Consider the following 23,898-nt stretch of genomic DNA (forward strand, 5'->3'; position numbering starts at 1 on the left):
TGTTGTTTTACTTAAGGGTTGTATTCAATGCTGTGTGAGCAGAGTTCCATATGTGCGTTCTTTTCCTTGCATGGCCCAGAAAACTGCTCTGCAGGGTCCCCCAACTCTCTGGAGCAGATTTTGAGGGTGAATAGGAGACTGCAGGAGACAAGAGAAGAGGAGAAGATTCTAATGTGCAAGTGTGCACACAGCCAGAGGGAAATAATGACACTGATTCTGGATACACTGCAAAGCACATTCCTTCCTTTCAGGTGGTGGTAAAATTGGGGATGAATGTCCAAGCACTATTAAAACTATACAGTGGTACCTCGGGTTAAGTGCTTAATTCATTCCAGAAGTCCGTTCTTAACCTGAAACTGTTCTTAACCTGAAGCACCACTTTAGCTAATGGGGCCTCCTGCTGCTGCTGAGCCGCCAGAGCACGATTTCTGTTCTCATCCTGAAGCAAAGTTCTTAACCTGAAGCACTATTTCTGGGCTAGCGGAGTCTGTAACCTGAAGCATATGTAACCTGAGGTACCACTGTATGTGACCCCCCATTGCAACTGGTGACATGTAAGGCCAGTAAGCCGTCAATTATAATCACATCATTAAATTGTGATAAAATAGGGTCGTCAGAATTTTGTTCTAAAATTATGGTACCTCAGGCTTTGAATGTGTAAGAAAAGGTAAAGGACCCCTGGATGGTGAAGTCCAATCAAAGACGTCTATGGGTTACAGCACTTATCTCACTTTTCAGGCCGAGGGAGCCGGCGTTTGTCCACAGACAGCTTTCCAGGTCATGTGGCCAGCATGACTAAACTGCTTCTGGTGCAAGGGGACACCGTGACAGAAGCCAGAGAGCACGGAAACACTGTTTACCTTTCTGCTGCAGCAGCACCTATTTATCTACTTGCACTGGTGTACTTTTGAACTGCTAGGTTGACAGAAGCTGGGACAGAGCAACAGGAGCTCACACCATCGTGGGATTCGAACTGCCAACCTTCTGAGCGGCAAGCCCAAGAAGCTCCATGGTTTAGACCACAGCACTACTCGCATCCTTATTGTTTGAATGTGTGCAAAATGACTTTCCCTGATGATGGGAAGTAGTGTTATAAACACAATCTGTGTACAGAGAGGATACCTTGAACGTATACATTCAGAGCACCCCTCTTCTAAAGTGTGCCATCTATCTAGGTAAAGGTAAAGGGACCCCTGACCATTAGGTCCAGTTGTGACCAACTCTGGGGTTGCGGTGCTCATCTCGCGTTATTGGCCGAGGGAGCCGGTGTACAGCTTCCGGGTCATGTGGCCAGCATGACTAAGCTGCTTCTGGCGAACCAGAGCAGCACACGGAAACGGCGTTTACCTTCCCACCAGAGTGGTACCTATTTAGCTACTTGCACTTTGACGTGCTTTCGAACTGCTAGGTTGGCAGGAGCAGGGACCGAGCAACGGGAGCTCACCCCATCGTGGGGATTCGAACTGCCAACCTTCTGATCGGCAAGTCCTAGGCTCTGTGGTTTAACCCACAGCACCACCCGAGTCAATTGTGCCATCTATCTACTTATGCATTTATTTTTTAAAAAATGCATCTCATTAAAAGTATGGTTGTCACAAAAAACACAAAGCAGGGAATGTTGGCTTCTGCCTCATTCTCTTCCCATCCTGGGAGAAGGTCACAATCAAATTTTGCCCTAGTATAATTCTGATTGACTAATAAAGTTGTGGTAAAGCCATTGTACACAGATACTAGCCAGCTTTGTATGCAGTGTGTGTTTACATTGTGAATAAATAAAGGTATACATATCCATGTCTAGCTGCTAATTGCTCTTTTGACTCGTTCCCTTTAAATCAGCAATTAAACCTGCTCCATCTTGCCCTTTTCTGCATCTGTTTATAGCAAGAGCACCTAATAGCTAACATGCTACATTTCCACACATGTAAAACACAACTAATAGCCACTTTCCGGTTTCAAAAGGGTGTTGTGAGAATTGGGGATTAAAGGACCAAGGCTGAAAGAAGTCTGGAAGTATTAGTAAGGCAGTGGTGGTGGAAGAACAAGTGTCACACCATTGGTGGGGGGGAGTCACACCCTGGAACGTGCCTCATTGATTGGACGTTAGCTAGCAGTGACTGAAGATTTTAAATCCGCCATATCCTTTTCCCTTTAGGGCTTCTGCTAATGGAAGACTGAATTGTGAATCATAGGTGTTTCCATGTCAGTGAATAAGGCTTGTTTCCCCTATGATTCCACTCTGTGAGCATATTTCCATCTATTTCACACCAGCAGTTCACACCTTGATTTAACCCAACTGTTCTCTTCCTGTAATAAAGAAGGAGGCATGCACAAAAAGCTCCTCTGCTATAGACGCAGCAAGACATGTGTCCATTCAAAAGTTTTCCCCGGATCCTTTTAATGGGATACCCTATTTTTGGAGGGGCCAGGCAGAGGCTACAACCTCCCCTCCAACCAAGACTATGCCTATTCAATGCCTAAACCAGCAAAGTTGTCACAATTGTTATGAGGAAGGTGAAAACCAGAGGGCTGGAGCCAATTTGCCAGCTGGGAATATTCCAGCCTGGGCCCAAATTTGGCGACCGGCTACGCCATAGCAAGGGCGGGGAGAACAACATGCAACAGCAATATATAAAGCAGGCTTCCTCAACCTTGGCCCTCCACATGTTTTTGGCCTACAACTCCCATGATTCCTAGCTAGCAGGACCAGTGGTCAGGGATGATGGGAACTGTAGCCTCAAAACATCTGGAGGGCCGAGGAAGCCTGATATAAAGGGTGGGATGACGGGAGATCCAACAAAAAGTGGCTGCAGAGCAAGCCACATGTCTATGTCATATACTGGAGGGGTGGACTAAGCCCTCACCCTGATGGCCCATGCTGGCTCGTGATTCGCTGATTAGGTGAGTGGGCGGGACCAATTACCCAGGCAGCAAGCTCAGCCCAGAGGCCTCCTTTGCTGCCTAGGAAACAATCCCTGGGACCTCCCACGTCAGATGCTGGCGCTTGGGGGAATTCCAGCCCACAGTGGTGCCCACCTGAGAGGGCGAATGGACCAATAATAATAACAATGCGAATATGAGATTGTTTTGACACCGAGGCAATTAGTTTACTGTTGACAACACAGAGATGATTACTATCATTATCGTTATCAGATAGGAAGGATGGGCATGTGGTTAGAAACACTTTTCTTGGAATGTAAGGAAGCTAGAGTTTCTGTTCCAGTTCAGTGTTAGTAAACTCAGAATAGTGATGGATCTGCCAGCCTTGGTTCTCTTAGTTTTTCATTTTTCCAGTCTTAAATTCAGCTCTCCACATTTCTGCCTAATGATCTCCTGCTATATATTTTAATCCTCATAAAAATTCGTCAGCCTTTTAGTATGAATTTCTCCTAATAAACACATTTTCGTATGCGGTTTTGACTAATGCGCACATTTTTGCAAGCAATTCCCCCCCAAGAAATGATTTTTTACATTATTTTCAGTAAGATATTCAGATGCATTTTTGTAAACATTTGTTGCAAAACTGTATCGCAAAATTCAGATAAGTGGGGATTTTGAAATGTTATGGTTCACATATTGTTTCAGAATGTGTGGGTTTGATCCCTTACAGGGAATAATGATCCCTCCCACATTACTAGTACATTACTGAATGAATAAGTAAAGGAAAAACTATGAGCACTTATGTGTTGGGCTAAGTGTTCTTATTCAATGTGGTTCTGAATCCATCTTAAAAAGTTCAGATCACCTTACATTCAGTTCCCACAGCCCACAGGGGTTCAGCTGCGTCGCTGTCATTAATGTGGCATGCAGTTTGTTGTATTTACTTTTTTAGAATCCTTTTTTCTCCATGTACTTCCATCTGTACCATTTTAGGTAAGTTGCCATCTGTAATATAATATCCCTCCAACTTATATTTGCTATGTCTGCTGTAAGGAACTGTGTTGCAGGATGATGGAATTGTCACCAAAACCTTGCTCAAATTTTACTTGCATGCATTCAGTTGATCTCATCTGATCTACTATCGAGAGTAACAGGTATCACAAGAGTTCCTTCCACAGTACAGTACTTAGAACAGTTGTTATACTTCAGGTTAGTTTGTTTTCCACAGGTGAAGTTAGTGGGGTTGCCAGTCAAGATCTGCGAACCTTTAAGGCTTCCGATCTCAAGGCCAACACCGTTAATTGTTTAATTTACTCTGAAACGGAGAATGCCTGTGTGTTTTGCTGAAAGGGTTTAACTGGAAGATTCCACTAAAGCTAAAAAAACAGCTCTCTAAGCACTTGGATGGGTTGACAATTAACTGTTGTTGCTCTCTGCTCTGTCATGTGCCTGATTTAGATTACATGAAAGATATAGGATTACACTCTAAGCATATGTTAATCTGTGGGTCTCCATTTTGTGGTGAGTTAGTATTTCTCTGAACGCCACAGAGAGACCAAAGGAGGTGTAAATGAATCTCCTGAAGAGAGAGAAAAAAGCTCCAGACTAATAGAAACTGTTGTCTTTGTCCATGGAGTTTTCTTGGCAGGGATACTGGAGTGGCTTGTCGGTTCCTGCTGATCGCTGAAGAATTGATGCTTTCGATTTATGGTGCTGGAGGAGACTCTTGAGAGTCCCATGGACTGCAAGAAGATCAAACCTATCCATTCTGAAGGAAATCAGCCCTGAGTGCTCACTGGAAGGACAGATCCTGAAGCCGAGGCTCCAATACTTTGGCCACCTCATAAGAAGAGAAGACTCCCTGGAAAAGACCCTGATGTTGGGAAAGATGGAGGACACAAGGAGAAGGGGACGACAGAGAATGAGATGGTTGGACAGTGTTCTCGAAGCTACCAGCATGAGTTTGACCAAACTGCGGGAGACAGTAGAAGACAGGAGTGCCTGGCGTGCTCTGGTCCATGAGGTCACGAAGAGTCGGACACAACTAAACGACTAAACAGCAATAGAAACTGTAGGAAGAAAGACCTTTGCTTCTAGGTCTGTTTGGAATGACCTTTTTTTCCTCCCCCCCCCCCCAATTTTTTAAAATTAATTTTCCAAATTATAACAAGTCAAACTGAATTACTTAAATGGAATGATCTTTTACTTCTTATCAGATTCTGAGCCTGTGCTGCACATGCACAAGATATTGCATGTATAGAATTATTTGGAAGTATCTTTGATGCTTTTTGTTCTGCTTTGAGAAGAAAATTCTGCAAGTAAAGTTATGAATAATTATTATGGGTCTGGACAACTTTTATTCCAAAAGGAGACGGCTTTTATGCATCCAGCTTCTTCATGCTGCACATTATTAATATCTGCAATAGACATACCATCCTAGCATGCCTGCTGGGAAATGCCGTGAAATGTGACCAGTATCCCATTGGAAACCTGAAACTGGTGGTGTCAGGCTCAGGTTGGGAACTGGAGTTTCTCCTCAAGATGCCTTATGAGGACCCCCGTTACGTTTAGATTCTACCAGGTGCCATTGCTACCAACTTGCAAAAGATATAAAGTAGCCTAACCATCACCTGCTATCCACTAAGGCAGGGTCCAGCAAACCTTTTCAGCTGGGTGCTGGTCCACTGTCCCTCAGATCTTGTGGGGGGCCAGACTATATTTGGGGGGGGACGAACGAATTCATATGCCCCACAAATAACCCAAAGATGCATTTTAAATAAAAGTACACATTCTCCACGTGTAAAAACACCAGGCAGGCCCCACAAATAACCCAGAGATGCATTTTAAATAAAAAGGTACATTCTACTCATGTAAAAACACGCTGATTCCTGGACCGTCCGCGGGCTGAATTGAGAAGGCAATTGGGCTGGATCCGGCCCCCGGGCCTTAGTTTGCCTACCCGTGCACTAAGGGAAAGGCGAAAACCTCTCAGCCGAAGGCCAATTGTGGTTGTCCTTCTACTATTTAAATAAACAAGACTTTTAATTTTGGCTGGATTGAGACCACAGAGGAGCCTGTAGAATGCTGGCCTGTAACTAAGGATACACAATCAGAATTCAAAGAAAGGCCATCCTTCTAACAGCAGTGACATACCAGCTTGGCCATTCTGTAGGGCAGGGACGGTCTAATTGCTCTGATATGTACAGCAGCCAGTGGAAAAGGATGTGGGCCTTAGGAGCTAATGCAATAAAACGTATAATAGTAGTTAATAATAAGTTCCTCTGAGTCAAGCAAAGGGAGAGAAAGACTGAAGCATTCAACGCAGAGGTGCTGACATAGCCATGAGACCTTAAATGCCCAAAGCCTCGCCCAGCTGTCTCATGGATGTCACAGCAAATAGGCTTGCACCATCAGTCTCCCAACACCTCCTTTCAACACCTCCTTTGGTGGTGATGCTGATGACACTGGGGACCGAAATACAATACTGTATTGTGATGTTAGTGACGTCTGCAATGTATTTAGTTCAATGGGTGGAATTAGAGCGTTTAAATTGGGGTATGTGCGGGCAAAATGAGGTCTGTCTACACTGTAGGACTACCCCCACCTCTCCTGCCACTGGGTCCCCATAACTTGTTCTGGGGTTTCCTCCAACCCCCCAGAGCCGATTTAGGGGCACACACGTGGGGAGAAGAGAAGGGAAACATCTCCTTGCTTGGGCGGACCTTGTTCCATTTGAACAACTTAGTTCAGTGTTTCCCAAGCTGTTTTTGGACCACAACTCCCATCATCCCTAGCTATCAGGACCAGTGGTCAGGGATGATGGGAACTGTACTCCAAAAACAGCTGGAGACCCAACACTGACTTAGTTGAATCCTGCCCAATAATCTTTTCAGCTTCGCGGTGTCATTCAAAACTCCCAAAGAGGAGAATGGTCAATACTCAGCATTGGAAATGTGTTATACTTTTTCTTCAAAGAGTTGGTGTGAAAGAAGGATGGTTTCTTGTAGCGTCCATTCCCTCCCACTTTTGCTTCTCTAGTAACCCCACCCCATGGTAAATATTACAGTGATACCTCGGGTTACATACGCTTCAGGTTACATACGCTTCAGGTTACAGACTCCGCTAACCCAGAAATATTACCTCGGGTTAAGAACTTTGCTTCAGGATGAGAACAGAAATCTTGCGGCGGCAGCAGGAGGCCCCATTAGCTAAAGTGGTACCTCAGGTTAAGAACAGTTTCAGGTTAAGAATAGACCTCCAGAACGAATTAAGTTCTTAACCTGAGGTACCACTGTATATGTTTGCAGCTAACATGGGTTTGAAGAGAATTCACCAAAATGATTGACTAATGGCTTGTAAGGTGCATACCGATATGTGTCTGTGTGTGTGTGTTTGTGTGCGCGCGCACACATACAAAGAAGTTAAATAGTATATACCTGGGATGGGGAACCTTCAGTCTTCTAGATGTTACAGAACTACATCTCCCATCAACCTCAATCAGCATAGTCAATAGCCTTGGCTGATGGGAGTCATAGTCCACCGAAACCTGGAGTGCCAAAGGTTCCCCAACCTTGATGTCTAGGCTGGGGGGGGGCATGTGTTTTTCTCGACAGAGGATAATCCTTCATTTAAAGAGCTGTTAGAGGACAGAGACTGGGATAGTGCACTTGGTAGAGCATGAGACTTAGTCTCGGTTGTGGGTTCGAGCCTGACATTGGGCAAAAGATTCTTGCATTGCAGGGGGTTGGACTAGATAACCCTTGTGTTCCCTTCCAACTCTAAAAACCTGGGATTCCATGAGAGCGATAACAGACAGTGCTCTGTTTAAAGAAGTCCTCTGTTTGAAAGGTTAGTCTGGTGCAAGTCCATTTTTGAAGGCAAAGAACCATAAGGCAGAGTGGGGAACTTGTGCAAGGAGATATTATAAAGGTTATGGTTTCTGTTAATTCTTAGCTTTAGCAAATTGATTAGCCTGTTACCCATGAAACGTGGCATGCCACATATTTTGGGAACCAAAAATGCTATTGTTTTCTACTAAATTAATGGTGGAGTAAATAGTTGCACTTTTACTTCCCTGAATGTCTGCTGTGTTTTGTTTGTCACTTTGCCTATTAACCTTAAGACTGTGCGTGAATATACTTGTCTGCTGCTAGAAGTATTTCACACAGTAATTTACGCTGGGATTTATAGTTTTCTGTGCACGCCCCCAGACTGTCCCTTCTACTGCTGGACCTCAGGAAGTTTCTGATATTTGATGTTTTATTATGTTTTTATATGCATTGGAAACCACCTAGAGCGGCCTGAGCAACCCAGAGAGATGGGTGGGGTATAAATAATAAAATTGTTGTTGTTGTTGTTAATATTATTGACATTTGCACCAGGACAGTAGGCAGGTGACCAGCTCACACAACTATGGTGAGCTTCATTGTATTTAAATTGGAAGAATTATTTCTAAGTTTGCCCATATATAAATAAATTAGCATGTGGAAATTGTGTGCAGCCCTGTGCTATCCCTTGGTGACACATTTCCTCTTTTGTGGCAGTGCGGAAGTGGACACCCAAATATCGGTCCCAACCCAGGAGATTGTGTGTGTATCAGGAACCACCAGACTGTCTCCAATTAGCAGAGCAGATGCAATTAAACCCTGTATCCCTCTTCCTTAAGCTGTTTATTGGCAGAATTCCACCTTTACTTATAATCAGAGGTTGAATTGCCAAGGGCAGGGGAGAGAGGATCGAGCTCCCTGTACCCTAATGGTCTCCTTTACCTATTACTTATAGAAGGTCACGGGGAGAGGCATGATTTGGGAATATTGTGTGGGGAGGCTGGAGGCTTGTGGGTTTCATTAAGCCACCTCTGCCACATAATACAAACACTACTACTCACCCCTTCCCAAGCTGTTGTCTTGATCCAGGGAATCGTATAAGTAGCACCCATTTACTCATGCAATTCGCATTTCAGCTATGGATTCATGAATGTTTAGCAGCCTCTAGCAGGATTTGGGCAAAGAAGCAATCCTGGTTTTGCAAGGAGAAATAGGCACCTGTGTACAGATGCAGGTATCTCTGCTAATAGATGGGTTTGACTCTTGGAAACAATTCTTTCCCCGTGAATAAAGAATACAGTGGTACCTTGAGTTAAGTACTTAATTCGTTCCGGAGGTCCGTTCTTAACCTGAAACTGTTCTTAACCTGAAGCACCACTTTAGCTAACGTGGCCTCCTGCTGCCGCTGTGCTGCCGGAGCACAATTTCTGTTCTCATCCTGAAGCAAAGTTCTTAACCCGAGGTAATATTTCTGGGTTAGCGGAGTCTGTAACCTGAAGCATATGTAACCTGAAGCAGAAGGGGTGCAGAAACAAACCATGAGCCCAGTTTTGGACATAACCCCAAGCCAAACCATAGGTTAGCTTGTGGCAGCACTACAACTGTAGGAAAGAAGTGAAACAGCCAGCCATAGGGTCAGGGCGAGGGTGGGGTAAGGCCGGGGCCTCCAGAGTCTGCCTGCCTCCTCCCACTCAGCTGCCCTACAGCTGGGGGGGAGGCAGTGGGCGAACTGTTTGGGCAGCACGGAGCCTGCACGCACCCAAGCCACCGTGTCTCTCCCAGGAGAGACGCGTGGCTTGGGAGCACTGCAGAGTGCCACCCGACATTTTGTCACCCCCCTCAGTGGTGATACCCGGGGTGTCCTGCCCCTACTGCACCCGCCTTCCTCCGCCCCTGGAAACAGCCACAATTTTAGCCTCATGTACCAGAATGCCACACACTCATTTTTAAATCATAGCTACCCTTAACTGTGGTTTAAAGCAATCTCCAAACCATTATCTGCAAACCCCTAGGCCTGACAATATTTGTTTTTTTAAAAAAAGTTTATAGGCCTGTGTCATGTTGCCTGTAAATATAAATTTTCTCCCTTCCTTTCCTTTATATGAAATTTATCCTTTGGTAAATTTTCCTGAAGTGACTTCATGACATACAATCAGCTTGATATAAACATAGATTTTAACTTGGACACTAGAAAGGGAGAAGCTGAAATGTATCCTAGTCTTCACTTCACAGTAAGATGCTTGCCTAGAGATGCAAGTTAAAAATGATTTTTCGTTTGAGATGCCAACAAAATGTGTAAACACTTGGGTTTCCTGTCACCTTCTCTTCCATTCCAACCAGAAGCCTTGGCTGGAAACAAATCTCTCCTTAGGCTCCATTTTTAAATCTCCCAGTTTCAACACAGGTGGTTTTAAGGTCAGAGAAGGAGTGAGTCATGAACAGCGCGAATGGCTATTGCCACATTTTGATGGAGGATTCCACCTGCTCTGTCCTAATTGTTGAGGAGGTGATACCAGTGTCTGTGATTGGCTGGCTTCCTTTCTCCGCCCTGCTTGTGATTGGTGTATCCACCCACCTCTGACAGGCTTTCCTTGCCATTCTTAGCTCAGCTGTTGCACTCCAGGGCTGTACACTTGCTGCACACTGACCACAGGGGTTGCTCACAGCTGATCTGCACTCCAGAAACAAGGTGTGTTGGTTGGAATTTGTGGGGAGGAGGAGGAGCAGAGGAGGAGGAGAGGTTTCACCTGCTCCCTTTGTCACCACAGTTTGCTTTAATAGGATATTCTAGAGTGATTTCATTCCTAAAGGGAAAGGATGTGCTATGCTAAGAAATAGTGGAGCTGGGTGGAAATCTGGCTGAGAAATATGCAATTGGGACAATGTCAAAAACAAAAAAAGCATGTGGCGTCTTTTGCTTCTTGAGGGTGCTCTTATTTAGGTTTTCTCCATAGGGACGAAATTTTCTAATGCCTGCAGCTGAGGCTGTTGTATATGTAAGCATATATATTGCTATGAAGTAATGCTAAATTATAAGTGGTTGGATGCTTTGTGTAAATGATTCGACAGTGCTGTCTGTGGTTGAGGGCAATAAGACTTGGAATGCTTTCAATACAAGGACAAAATATAGTACAGCATTTATTTCCCATTTGCACAGTTTGGCCAATTCAATGTCTGTAGTCTTTCCTTCTGTGATAGTTTTTCTGAAATTCTGGATACATTTCTTTCCATGTGAATGTCACCCATTTCCTTTTGGTTAACATATATTTTCAGGCCTGAATCAAAAAGTCCATTTTTTTAAAAAAAAATCTCCAAACATCCTTTGTAATATTATGCATGGTATCTTTGCACAAGATTCTTATTTTTTATAATGGAAGAACACAACCATTTGTGGATTAGTTCCAGCTGTGTGTCAGTGGTTCTCCAAGGGTTTGGCAAGCCTGACTGGTGTGGCAAGTATGGCAGGAAGATTAATGACAATCAAAGGAAGGATATTTCAGTGTAGCATAGTATCAATTTTTTAAAAAACATATTTGCAGAATATGGATATGAATATCTTTTGAAAAAGAGAGGAAGAGCGTCAAGTGAGACTGAGGGCAACCCTAGTTGTGTTTTCCATTGTCTTGCTTATCAATAAAAAACTTGGTGTGGGGAACAAGCAACTTTTTTTTCCTGAAGTGTGGCCCAGAGAAACAAGTTTTAAACTGCTGTAGGTGAAGTGGTAAAACTTCATAATGTGTGTGTTACGAGGGGTGGAGGGGAGTAATTGTATGGTTGAATACCTTCCCGTGGGTGGGTAGAGGGGAAATCACTGCATGCAAAATTAAAATATCAGGCAAAAGACAATTCTTTAGTCGTTTCCCCCAACATCTACTTTTGTGTGTCTAAACCCAGCCAGATGGGCAGGGTATATATTAATAATAATAATAATAATAATAATAATAATAATAATAATAATAATTGCTTTGCATATGGAGGGGCATTCAGTCCCTGGCTATGCAATTTGAAGTGGAACAGAGACTGTAGATACAGAATATATTTACCACCTCACCTGTTAATTGTATGAGCCAGGGTTGGTAGACATGTGAAGCAAACAAATGAGAATCTGGGGTTCCAACTCTGGTGGCGATGTTCTACCTCCACTGTCAGAGGCAATATCCTTCTAGATAGGAGTTGCTGGAAGCCACAGGTAGGGAGAATGCAAGTTGCACTCAAGTTGCTAGTGACTTGGTATGGACACTTGGTTGGCTACTGTGAGAACAGAATGTTTGACCCAACGGCCTGATCTAGCAGATCCTTCTTGTGTTCTTATGTCCCTCAGTGCAACTCTGATTTTGACCGTGTTGGCAGTGCCCAGCATGGGCAGCAGCAATCTCTTGGGTAATTGTGAGGGCAGAATGAGGTAGAAGTCTAGAGAGAAGGTTTAGTCTGCCTTATTTGCTGTGGTTGCCCCAGTCAGGGATGCTTCTATGTGCAAAGGAGTTTTGGTTTTATATTTCCTTCCTGCCCTGGTTGCATCCCCTCCTCAAGCAGCATTACTGACAAAATAAAAATGACTGGGAAAGGCTGCTACGGTGTTGTTGTTGTTTGTTTGCACATGAAAGCAGAAGCTGAAAGGGACAGAGAGAAGAGGGAAAGATTACATAGCTTTAATAAGGCTGAGTGGTGTGAAGGGCAGTTGATAGACCTAAGGTCATTGGTGCCCAAAGTTGAGAAGGTGAAGGACATGGCAGCCATGAAAACATCTACAGACGTTTTCCTGAGGTGAAGTGGCTTGTGGCGCTGCTGTGAGAAAAAGCTGAGGGAGTGCAGGAGTTGTGGGGCAGGCACATTAAGCTGCTCCAGAGACAAGGCCAGGCTACAATAAGACAAATGTGGGTTAAAATAGGCCACAACATAATTGTGGGGTTGGCATGGCATGTTCTCTGCTGCAAACGTCTGATGTTCTTTTCACAGAAAACCCATCCCAGAATGCCAGCTGAGGAATGTCATGGGAGTTAACCAGTGGGGAGGATCTAACATGGTGCAAGTCATGCACGGGATGCCGCTGGCAACCTGAGTTGAGTGACACCAGGCTGAGCTCCACGGGAGCTTGGTGCATCACCTCAAGCTCCAACATGGGGTTCCCCATCCCTGTGATTGAGATCCTGCCCAATGCTATGTCCTCTGCAAGAGTGGGCACATAGCAAACCACTTGCTGCCACCCTCACCTACCACAGCAGCCAGCCTAGCAAACCTGAGCATGGGACATCCTGCCTCTTCAAGAGTTCTGGAAAGAACAACGAAGAATTTTGAGGTTCTGGAATTGGCAATGGTATAAAACAGGGTTGAGCTGGTTGTAGCAAATATAATCAAAAGGCCTGTAGCATCTTAGGACTCCTGTTTAATGAACACTCATCCTGATTTGCTGGCACAAAGCTTGCATGGAGATTATACAATGTCCACCTTTAACAGAGCAATCAGTCCTGGTTTCCCTGTAGGGAAGTTGTATGTCTTCTTATCAACCAGTCACTATCCTATCCTTTTTGGTGCACTTTGCTTGCCTAACTGCAAGATTACCTAAAAAAAGGGAGTGGAGATTTGTTGCACCAGAGGATTTTAATCCATTTTAATTGTGCAAGACTTAATTTCTGCCATGCAATCGAATCCCTACCGCAAAAATACCGATCATCCGGAGGTGAACTTAAGAGCCTATCACATTTATTGTGGCATAAACATTTGAGATCTACAGAAAACTTCATCAGAGAGCCATTATGGTGTAGTGGTTAAGAGCGGTAGTCTCGTTATCTGGGGAACCGGGTTCGCGTCTCCGCTCCTCCACATGCAGCTGCTGGGTGACCTTGGGCCAGTCACACTTCTCTGAAGTCTCTCAGCCCCACTCACCTCACAGAGTGTTTGTTGTGGGGGAGGAAGTGAAAGGAGAATGTTAGCCGCTTTGAGACTCCTTAAAAGGGAGTGAAAGGCGGGATATCAAATCCAAACTCTTCCTCTTCTTCTTCTTCAGATTCATGAAGTGATCTGGAAAGTTGGTCAGGCATATGGATTTGCAGAGGGAAATAATTCGCCACGTCTTGATTTGGAATATAATCCTGGTTCTTCTGTACTCTTCTGTATGGCCAAACAGCCATGCACTAATCAAGCTCTCTCAGCCATACTTGAGTTTCCTTTCCGTTTTGGGTAGAGTGGGCAATTGCTTCTCCTCCAGTCCAGCCCATTGCTTGGAGAAGAACAAGGACACAAGGTCCCCTGCCCCACCCTCATGTCCCAGAACATGCAAATGCTAACTGCACATGTAAAATGCAACAAACGCCAGCTGAAATGATGCTGACGTTTGTCACATTTACGCTTCAGATTTTTATGTGTACTCTTAAACCATCTTAGGCTATACTCACCTAAACAAACACACACACCAACAACCGCAGTATATGAAGTGGTCCTTTCAGCTGATTGTGGTCAGGGATGCTGTGTTTTGCTCCTTCACCTCCAGGTCAAGAAGGAAGGAAGATAGTATAAAGTTCAGGTTTAGAATTATTTCAAAGCTCCCATTTCCCAAACCTGTCCGATTTAAATGTCACATTTCAGACCAGAACAGAGCGGCTCATTACTTAGGAGTTATGAGTCAGAGGGAAAGATCTCAACAACACAGAGACTAGCTCATACGAAATCGCTGTTTATCACAGCACTTAAAAGAGCAGCACCCACATGCCGTACTTAAGATTTAATTAGAGGTGGGTCAAGTGGATGTACCCACAGGAAAGCGAGCAACCACACCTACCACACTGATACCTGAACATAAATCCATGCGGAACATCCCATGTGAATGAGTTCCCTTGGCACCCGAGAGCGAAACAGTCTCCATCCCTTTTGTTTCATAGGGATGGTCATTGTTCCTCCAGGCGTCTGATTGCTCACTACCTTGCATCGATTGTGACAACGGCAAAGCTTAAGCAGGTCCTCCTGGGCTGTTCCCCTGGCATGACTCAGTTCTTTCATCACAGCCTTTGCAACCTCCTCCTTTTTCTGCTGACACTGTGACTTGTTCCCATGGCTGCTTGGTTTCTGTTGTCACTTAAGCTTGTGAACCTAAAACACAGCTGCCAGAAGACTCCAGCAGCCCATGGATCTTGTTTGCTAGCTTTGGGATTTGAATTTGCCGAAGTGGTCTTAAGCAGGGGATGGGGAAGCACAACTCACCCACACTCCTTTATAATATCCAAAATGGGGCTCAGAAGATGTGCTTGGTCCCACCTAGATCTTGTTGATGCCCCTCACTGATCCGAATCTGCTTTACTTCTGTTGATCGACTCATGTACTATGATTCTGCTTTTGTTATTCGTGCCTTTTGCCAACATTTTTGCAAACTGGGCCCCTCTGTGTGTTTGTGTAGATGCACATGGGTCTATATCCAGCACTTTCACCATCTCCTTCATGGCACCCGTCTCATGGGGGCAGGTTCCTGCCAACTAAAACTCATGCCACAATAGATGCATCAATTTCTTGGTGGTTTAAAATCTTGCACCCGTTAAGAAAGCACTCATTTCAGAAATTACAAAGAAAAAGTGGAAACGACCTCTATGTCCATATGCAACCCACTGACATCCTTAGCATTCATTGTCCTTATCGGTGGTTCTGTGTCCACTCGCTGTCTCTGATGGGTGCCATTGCGGACTGCCATTCCTGCGCGCAGTAGAATCTGACATGGGAAGTCCCAGGGACCGTTTCCCAGGCAGCAAAGGAAGCCTCTGGGATTAAGCTTGCTGCCTGGGTAACTAGTCCCGCCCAATCACCTAATCAGCAAATCACAAGAGGGCATGGGCCACCAGGGAGCAGGCTTAGCCCGCCCCTCCCGTATATAACACAGAGCTGTGCCTTCATTGGACCCAGTGCTCCCCTTGCCATTAATATTGGTTCTATATTGCTCCTACGTGCAAAAAATAAATTATATGCCACTTTGTGATTTTTGTAGGATCCGACAGCAAGTGTATTCCTTTCGCTTTGCTTCAGGAAACTTTCCTCCACCTTGAAAATGTAGAACCTTGTGTCGACATTGCACAGGGACTTGGCAAGCAGTGTCTCCTTTGCAGGTCCTGCTAAAAAAGCAACCCCCCTTTCTTCCCATGTGGACAGTCAGGGGAATAGACACAGGCTCCAGTTAGGGACCATGTGGCAGCCAGTGTGGTGTAGTTGTTAAGAGCAGTGGGCTTGTAATCTGGTGAATCGGGTTCGCATCCCCGCTCCTCCACATGCAGCTGCTGGGTGACCTTGGGCTAGTCACACTTCTCTCAGCCTCACTCACCTCACAGAGTGTTTGTTGTGGGGGAGGAAGGGAAAGGAGAATGTTGGCCGCTTTGAGACTCCTTCGGGTAGTGATAAAGCGGGATATCAAATCCAAACAACTCCTCCTCCTCCTCCTCCTCCTCCTCCTCCTCTTCTTCTTCTTCTAGAGATGTAATGAGTGAATGCAATACTGAGTACATCCAGTATGCTGAATAAAGGCTCATCCAGGTTTTCTAGGCATCACCCATGATTTCTAGGCATGGGTCCATAATGTTGATCTTTTGTCCCACTGCTTTTCCCAGGAAAACCCCACTGTTTACCCTACGTGTGCAAAATCCACTTCCTCCATAAGCCTGTGTGGATCTGTCCATCTGTCCATTTGAAAAATTGTACCTAAAAAGAAACAGAATGTTGAACATTGGGCTTGTCCACACTTCTGCTTCTCCTTTGCCAGGGAAAACCCACTCTTTAGTGCTAACTCAGAGCAGATGTTAATCCGGAGAAAACCCGAATTGCCATTTGCTCTGATTGAGTGGTTTCCCCTGGTGGAGGGCGGGAAGCAGCAGGACAAGAGGAAGCGTGGCTATGTTCATTGTCAGGCCCTGGAGTATTAAATGAAGGATGTGAGAGTAGCTTTCCAGTGGGTATGGGAAGAATCAGGCGGTGCTGAGTATGAATGGAATCCTTTAAAGGAAATTAATATGCCCTGAGCTCTGAATCAAACATGTCAGTGCAGGTTCTCAGCTGATGTGAGTCCTCATAAATAAGAATCAGGAAAACAGAAAGGAGGATCGTTCACTTAAGGTGAAACATCAAGTTGGGTTGCTTTGTAAGGATTTATGTGTTAAAAGATTTCGGTGGATTCACTGCACACATGATGCAAAAGGTGAAAGCAGTCATAATTGTTAAGGCAATGTGATTAACAACTTAGAGAAGGCTGTCATGAAACCACAACATTCTTTTTAAAAAATTCCTGTCCAGCCTTTCTTACAAAACCTTCCTGGGGTAAAAAGATGCACACTGTTGAATCCAAATCACTTCCCACAAATAGGCTTTGGTTGATCAGTAGTTGCTTCGAATTTGACAGGTGTCAATCACCTGGTGTCATTATGATGGCTGGTGATTTCGGATATAGGGTGGTATAGAAATAACAACAACCACTGGGGAGTTGTTCTGCTCAACTGTCAAAGGTGATTCACTGGGGGTGCGGAAATTAGGGATTTGACCCACTGAGCAGATCCCGTTTCTGTCCTCCAGTTAAACTGCTACTACATTTGCTGATTTCCTATCCCCTTAATATTGATTATTTAATTTAATAAAATTCACATATTTTTAATGTATTGCTCAATTTGCTGCTTGCACTGTCTTTGGTGGCTGTTGCGATCAGTTGTTCCCCCTTTTTGGCTGAGATGCTTTCAAAATAGTTGAAAACTGATATGCCTCTCACTTACATTTTTCATTGAGGCAGAAAAAGCTCATTCATTTTCATTGTCTAGAATTATACACAATGAAGTTGCTTAGCATTGGCTTAGATGATAAAAGCCTAAAATGATACCAGCTTTTCGTGCATTGTCATCATAACTGATTTTCATGCTTTCCTGTCCTTTATAACTTTCTGAACCTTATTCTTAACTCCATAACAACTTAGCCAGTTATTCCTCATTTGAATTTAATATAGTTTTGTGTCAATTAAGTCAATATGTCTTAAGACTGCACACAAGGAAATCAAATGCGCACTGAAGCCTTCGTGCACCATTTGCAGTGGCGTAGCGTGGGGGGTGCAGGGGGGGCCGGCCGCACCGGGCGCAACATCTGGGGGTTAGGGTTAGGGGGCGCAAATCCACGGGTTAGGGGGCGCAAATTACTTGCCTTGCCCCGGGTGCTGACAACCCACGCTACGCCACTGACCATTTGTGCCATTGTTGTTCAAAGGCAATAAGCTGAGAAGGAGAAACGGAATGCCTGTTCTGATCATTTGCCAGTTTTGCATTCACATTAGGCATTGATTTCAGGGCAAGCCAATTTAAACTTGACGTATGAAAACACCCTCAGCCACCTTCTTAATCAGGACAGTCAGGCTTGATGGCTATGCAGAATAGATATTGCGTATAGGTGAGCCACCTGAAGGATGATGCCTGTGCAGGATGTTTTGTTATCAACATCCTGTAATGTGAGTGGCCAACCTGCAATGCAAGGTACCACAACTGACATAGCACACTCTGTGTTTTCCTAGTGGTTCTAGGATACTAGAATCTGGACTAGTTCCAGCTGAGATGTTATGTAGTATTCAAGCTTTCTCTGAACACAAGTTAGACCAGAAAGGTTCTGGTAGGACTCAGTCTGAGGTTGAAGCTGTTGTAATGACACCATACTGTCTCTGCTTAGACCACTTCTCTATGTTTCCTTGGGTCCCTCAATAAAATGACAGCTTCCACTCCAGCCCTTTACTTACTGCCAAAATTGCCTTGGCCAATGGTGGGCTCCAGGTGTAGTGTAGTGTATCAGAGTGACATCACCTCGTACTTTGACCCAAGAGGTTGGCTACTATGAGAGTTGTGCCATTTGTGTTTGCTTACTGCTTTGGTCATAGGGACGCGGGTGGCGCTGTGGTCTAAACCACAGAGCCTAGGGCTTGCCGATCAGAAGGTTGGCGGTTCGAATCCCTGTGATGGGGTGAGCTCCCATTGCTCGGTCCCTGCTGCTGCCAACCTAGCAGTTCAAAAGCACGTCAAAGTGCAAGTAGATAAATAGGTACCGCTCCAGCGGGAAGGTAAACGGTGTTTCCGTGTGCTGCTCTGATTCGTCAGAAGCGGCTTAGTCATGCTGGCCACATGACCCGGAAGCTGTCTGCGGACAAATGCCGGCTCCCTCAGCCTATAGAGCGAGATGAGTGCCGCAACCCCAGAGTCATCCGCAACTGGACCTAACAGTCAGGGGTACCTTTACTGCTTTGGTCAGTAGACTTCTGCTCACCTATTTCTTGTTCTCTGTTCCCCTTCAAGATGGAGAGGTACCACTTGGTTGTGCTTCTGCTCTGTGGTGTCTTCATGTCAAGAGTCTTCAGCACTACGTACAGGAATTTTTCAATAGACTGTGGAACTCTGTTGCCCGACGACCCAACTCAGCCTCAGGAATCTGAATTGCCCTATTCCATTTCTGTGCCATCAGAGGTGTACGACCCAGGAAGTGAAATAAAAGGTATGTTACATAAGCATCCTCTCTTTCTCTGCGAATTTTGCTATAGTTCACCATCCTTCTTATTCTGAACACTTTCTTGGAAAGAAGGTGACTGGAATAAGTTGGATGGTGAGTTATGAGAAGATAATGTGTCTTATGAGACCAACTTGTTGGTTTGTATGCCAAATTACTATAGCAAAATAGACTATAACTTTAATTCCCTAAAAGTGTCCATATTTTTCCTGCTTTTACAACCTGTGCATTGGGGTATTATACAGATGCTTCTTTAAAATGGCTGTTTTAAATTACTCATGATAGTGCTTGTATTCTTCTGATAAGCGACTGATATGTAGTGGACACCTTGTGGAGCAGGGAATTTTCTCCATGCCATCATCGGTCTTTTTGCCGGAATGGAATTTGGAAACCAGAAAATACATTGCATAACTCCTATTTCTGCTTTAATAGAAATATTATGGATTTAGCTACGGCAGCTAAAAATGTCCCATATTACTGAAATTAAGGCAATGTGGAGAGGCATAAGCGAGGCCAACCACCCATATATTATGGTCAGTACTATTGAAACAGAATGCAAAATATGTTACACTTATGGTTCTCATGTTCTGTGTTTCTCCAGTCGACATACAAGGAGCATCCGGAGCTGGATTTAAATGGTTTATGCTACAAGCCCGAGACATTGATGAGAACATCCCTGTTGGTTCGTTTCAAGTCACAGATCGAAATACACAGACCCACGACTGTTACAACATGACGGTGTGTGTTTACTCCTTCAGCTTGGCTATTTAACATGGTTGAATTTGTTGGTCCCATCTAGAGGAAATCTGTCTGGTACATTACACAATAAGCTACATGAAAAAGGATTCTTAGTGGGACATCAGTCAGAGCTGTCTAGAGGGAAGACAACCTTTGATTTAACCCCAGAACGGCAGTAATAAACAAATCACTTTCGCAATAGCGGGAAATAAGCATTGGATTTCCCCCAAGAATGAATATTGGGACCGTTGCAATATATTTATGAATGAATACAGCTGCTGTTATACTTAATGAGGATGAAGCAGGGATGTGTTTATAATAGGGAATAACATTTCAACAACAGGCACCACTCTCTTACTATGTGAGCCAGCCTGCGTAGGGTGTGTATGGTGTCTGCACATGCACAGTTGTCCTCACTGGGCTGCCTTTGCAGGGCTCAGCCTCTTAAAATCAAATAGCAAATGGGGACATTTATTTTTGCAGGAGTCTGATCTGTACTTATGAGTACAAAGCTCTGGATCACGCAGTGGGTGGGAAAGGCATCTTGTCAACTGTTCACCTGAGGGGAAAGGATAATTTTGTTTGCGTCAAACCACTGGATTTCATTCAGTGTTCCAACCTTGTAGCATTCTGATCTGTGTGCTTGGTAATGACTCCATGGTGATTCCCCAGGGCTGGGCCATTAGCCCCACTTTAAAAGAAAGCAAGACAGCACCCTAGGGAGATGCAATTCAAACTGACAGAAACAGTGTTTTGCAGCATGGCCAGCTCTCCATGTGCCCCATGGGGAATAGTCTCATTTTTCGTAATCTCTACAAAGGACAGAAGAAACCTTACCTAGGACAGAAAAAAACCTTATATGGTCCTGACACAAAGCAAAGCACAATAATGAGCTTCTGCAGAAAACACAATGGGAATATTTTATTATACAACGCTAGCAATGCAGAAAAACACATCTGAGTTGCACATCAAGAGCATATGAGAGGGCATTACAGTGCTGTTGAATGCTTTGTTTTGTCATTTTCTGGAGTACCTATTTTTATTTTGCCTATTTATATACTACTCAGTAACCTTGCAAAAAGTAAACCGGAGTTCTGTCTCCAGTGCTGCTGTTAAGACATTTCCTTCAAAGAAGCAAGTTCAGTAAATGTCTAAAAATGAACGAATAATCTTAACGCTTGTCTTTAATTTTTCAGAATTCAGCATTAATTCACAAGGACTCAGAAGAGAAGCACAACATATCATCTCTTTGGGTTTCACCTGATGCTAAAAAGGTTCAGTTTATGTAAGTGCATATTAGAAAGGATTAAGCCTCGTTATGATTTTCTGTTTCTTTGGGCTTTATTTTTTAATCCAAAAATTTCTCTGATACTCACAAACATCCTCTAGTTTTGGGAGTGGTTTTTTTTAAAAACTTCAGCTTGGCATTCAGATTAAATATTATAATACTGCATGCAGGGAAAGTTGCATGTTTTCAATAGACGTATAAATAGGGTGACATGCAAGCCACACCTGTTGAAACTCCCCCTTCTGCACAACTATTAAAGTCTCAGGAAGAGCTGTCTCTTCCCCCATCTGGCCGCCCAACATATGACATAGTGATCCATCTGGTTTGCTGGTGTGGTGATTCATTGAATATGTACATTAGGGCCAACCGAAATGGTACAAAATAGTGTGCAAACTTCTGAGGTCTTCAGAACTCTTCATTAGGCTAGACAGTAAACAAAACCAGGGAGAGAAAGCTTGGCTGATGATGGAGCCTGCATTCAATCACTCTTAAGATAGAATGTGAATTTATTAATAATCCTGGGTAGATGGAGAAGTATTAGAAAAGTGGAGGGGAGGGAGGGAGGGAGGAGAGTTTTGATTCAACAAATTATTTATATGTCAGAATGGTGTGACATATCATGTGATATTATAGTTTTGGTGAATAACAACAGTCTGTTAAAAATAGAAGAAATCCATACATTCGGATTTAATGGGAAAAACTGCAACCAGAAAGCCTACCTTAGAGCAATAAGGCAAAACCTGTTATTGACACTGCACAAGAAACCCATTCTGATCCAAACCATGATCTATTAACAACTGCATTTTCTTTCCAGAGCGACTGTTTTCCAAGATGCTGAAACGTACTGGCTGGTTCCCAGCATAGTCCTGTTTCCTAAGCTTTCCAATGAGACTAAAGTTGAAGATGAGTCTAAAAAAGCCAATGTATCGTCAAAAAGTAGGAAGAAGGTATGCTGAAATAAAGACCAGATAAATCTTTGATATTCTCAAGCACTTTCCCCCTACATTATTATGACTGGACTTTGGCCCAGACGGTGAACTTTTAAGTCCCACGGATTGCACAACCAGCGAGAAAAGTCTAAGCGTGGATTGTGTGGTTAGATAGGATGAGCACTTGTGATTACGACATCTGTACATGTAGAAGGGACAGCTGTATCACTCCATGTTCCTCTGGTTCACCCGCTATGTAGTCTCTGATCCTCATAGTCATGCGACAGAACCTGTTCATGTGATTTATTTTTATGTCAGTGATACGTACAGCTTAAAAAAAAGCTGTAGCACAAGCCCTTTTCCTAAATCGTAATTATTTTTGTTTCTTTACAGTCCGTTACCATAAAAATAGACTGTGGACCAGTAAGTATCCTTGAACTCCTTATTTCCCATGATACCCCTTATTGACACAACTGCTTTTTTAATGCATTGTGTCCACTACTGTGCATTTAAAAGCAGCAAAATGGTTCTCAGCCGGCAGAATGACGGTATTTTTCTTCTCTGACACCTTTTCTTGTGCTGAAACCTTTGCCTACATCAGCCCTAATGCAATGGAGGAGAAGGGAAGGAACAGGAAGTGCTGGTAGCTCCAACCTCCTGTCTCCATCTTCCTGCTTCTGTTTTTCTTTGGAATGTCTTTTCTTTGGAATTTCTCCTCCCCCCCCCCTTCACTAAACCTGAAACTGTACTACATTTGCTAAATGTCAAATGCCTTTTATTGCTTGCAGGGAGGAGCTCATGTAGGCAGCAGCAAGTGTGCCCAGGTAAGTGCTCATTTTTTCAAAATATATGGCACAAATGACAATGTTAGCCCTTTGATAGCCTTTCTATTATTTGCTGAAAGCTATTTCCTTTACCTTTACACATACCGTATTTTTCGTTCTATAACACGCACCTGACCATAACACGCACGTAGTTTTTAGAGGAGGAAAATCCGTAGGCATGCCACCCGAAGGCATTTCCTCCATAATACGCACAGACATTTCCCCTTACTTTCTAGGAGGAAAAAAGTGAGTGTTATGGTGCAAAAAATACGGTACTCTCTGTCTCTCTCTATTGAACTTCTCCCAAGCATAGCTGTCATCTTTTCCCGTTTCTTGCGAGGAATCCTATTCGGAATAAGGGAATTTCCCTTAAAAAAAGGGAAACGTTGACAGCTATGCCCCCAAGCCACCCCATATACTGGGATTACTGCTATAAATATTACCACTGCTAATTTTTGTTGTCAGTGTATGCAGACACTTATATCTGACAAAAATGCCACACAGCGGTATTGTGAACAGAGGCTATTCTTGAGCAGACATGGCCTCAGTTCACAAGACTCAAACATGAATCTAGGGCAGGTGAATCCAATATTTGAAACATGGGGCGTTGCCTTATACCAAGTCAAGCTGTTGGCCCATGAAGCTGACTGGCAGAGGGCCCTTTTGGGTTTCAGACAGGAGATGTTCCCAGCTTTATCCAGACATATTGGGAATCAGGACCTTCTGCACTCAGGTGTTCTGCCACTGAGCAACATGCTGCCCTTCTTCATATTGCTCCTCCTTCCCCATCAAGCTGACAGGCAGAGGGCCTTCTCAGTATTTTACTTTTAAAAGACAACTGAAGGCGGCCCTGTTTAGGGAAGTTTTTAATGTCTGACAGTGTATTGTTTTTAATATTCGGTTGGAAGCCGCCCAGAGTGGCTGGAGAC

The 23,898-nt window shown here is 44.1% G+C and overlaps 2 protein-coding genes and 1 long non-coding RNA gene across 52 annotated transcripts in view; 2 read left to right on the top strand and 1 right to left on the bottom strand.

Moving 5' to 3' along the window:
- The window catches only part of LOC310710274 (uncharacterized protein), a 982,430-nt gene that overhangs the window by 789,051 nt on the left and 169,481 nt on the right, over window positions 1-23,898 (top strand). The gene's annotated exons all lie outside the window — the stretch shown is intronic.
- LOC310710241 (uncharacterized protein) overlaps window positions 10,302-23,898 on the top strand; it is a 68,540-nt gene continuing 54,943 nt past the window's right edge. For all 50 annotated transcript variants that reach the window (XR_014527907.1, XM_083510934.1, XM_083510939.1 and 47 more), the window contains exons 1-7: window positions 10,302-10,392; window positions 18,983-19,178; window positions 19,792-19,928; window positions 21,125-21,213; window positions 22,031-22,163; window positions 22,539-22,568; window positions 22,934-22,969. Coding sequence is in view for 49 of the 50 variants with exons in the window: in XM_083510934.1 (XP_083367060.1) it covers window positions 18,983-19,178; window positions 19,792-19,928; window positions 21,125-21,213; window positions 22,031-22,163; window positions 22,539-22,568; window positions 22,934-22,969 (621 nt within the window). In the remaining variant the exon portion in view is untranslated. The remainder of the gene's footprint in view (window positions 10,393-18,982; window positions 19,179-19,791; window positions 19,929-21,124; window positions 21,214-22,030; window positions 22,164-22,538; window positions 22,569-22,933; window positions 22,970-23,898) is intronic.
- Window positions 11,678-15,247, bottom strand: LOC310710391. The gene is made up of 3 exons (XR_014528028.1): window positions 14,479-15,247; window positions 14,096-14,184; window positions 11,678-12,313 (listed from the first exon to the last, which is right to left on the bottom strand). It is a non-coding gene; the product is annotated as an uncharacterized lncRNA (long non-coding RNA).

This window comes from Podarcis liolepis, assembly GCF_965112155.1.
Source record: "Podarcis liolepis genome assembly, chromosome: 6".
Classification (NCBI taxonomy): Eukaryota; Metazoa; Chordata; class Lepidosauria; order Squamata; family Lacertidae; genus Podarcis; species Podarcis liolepis.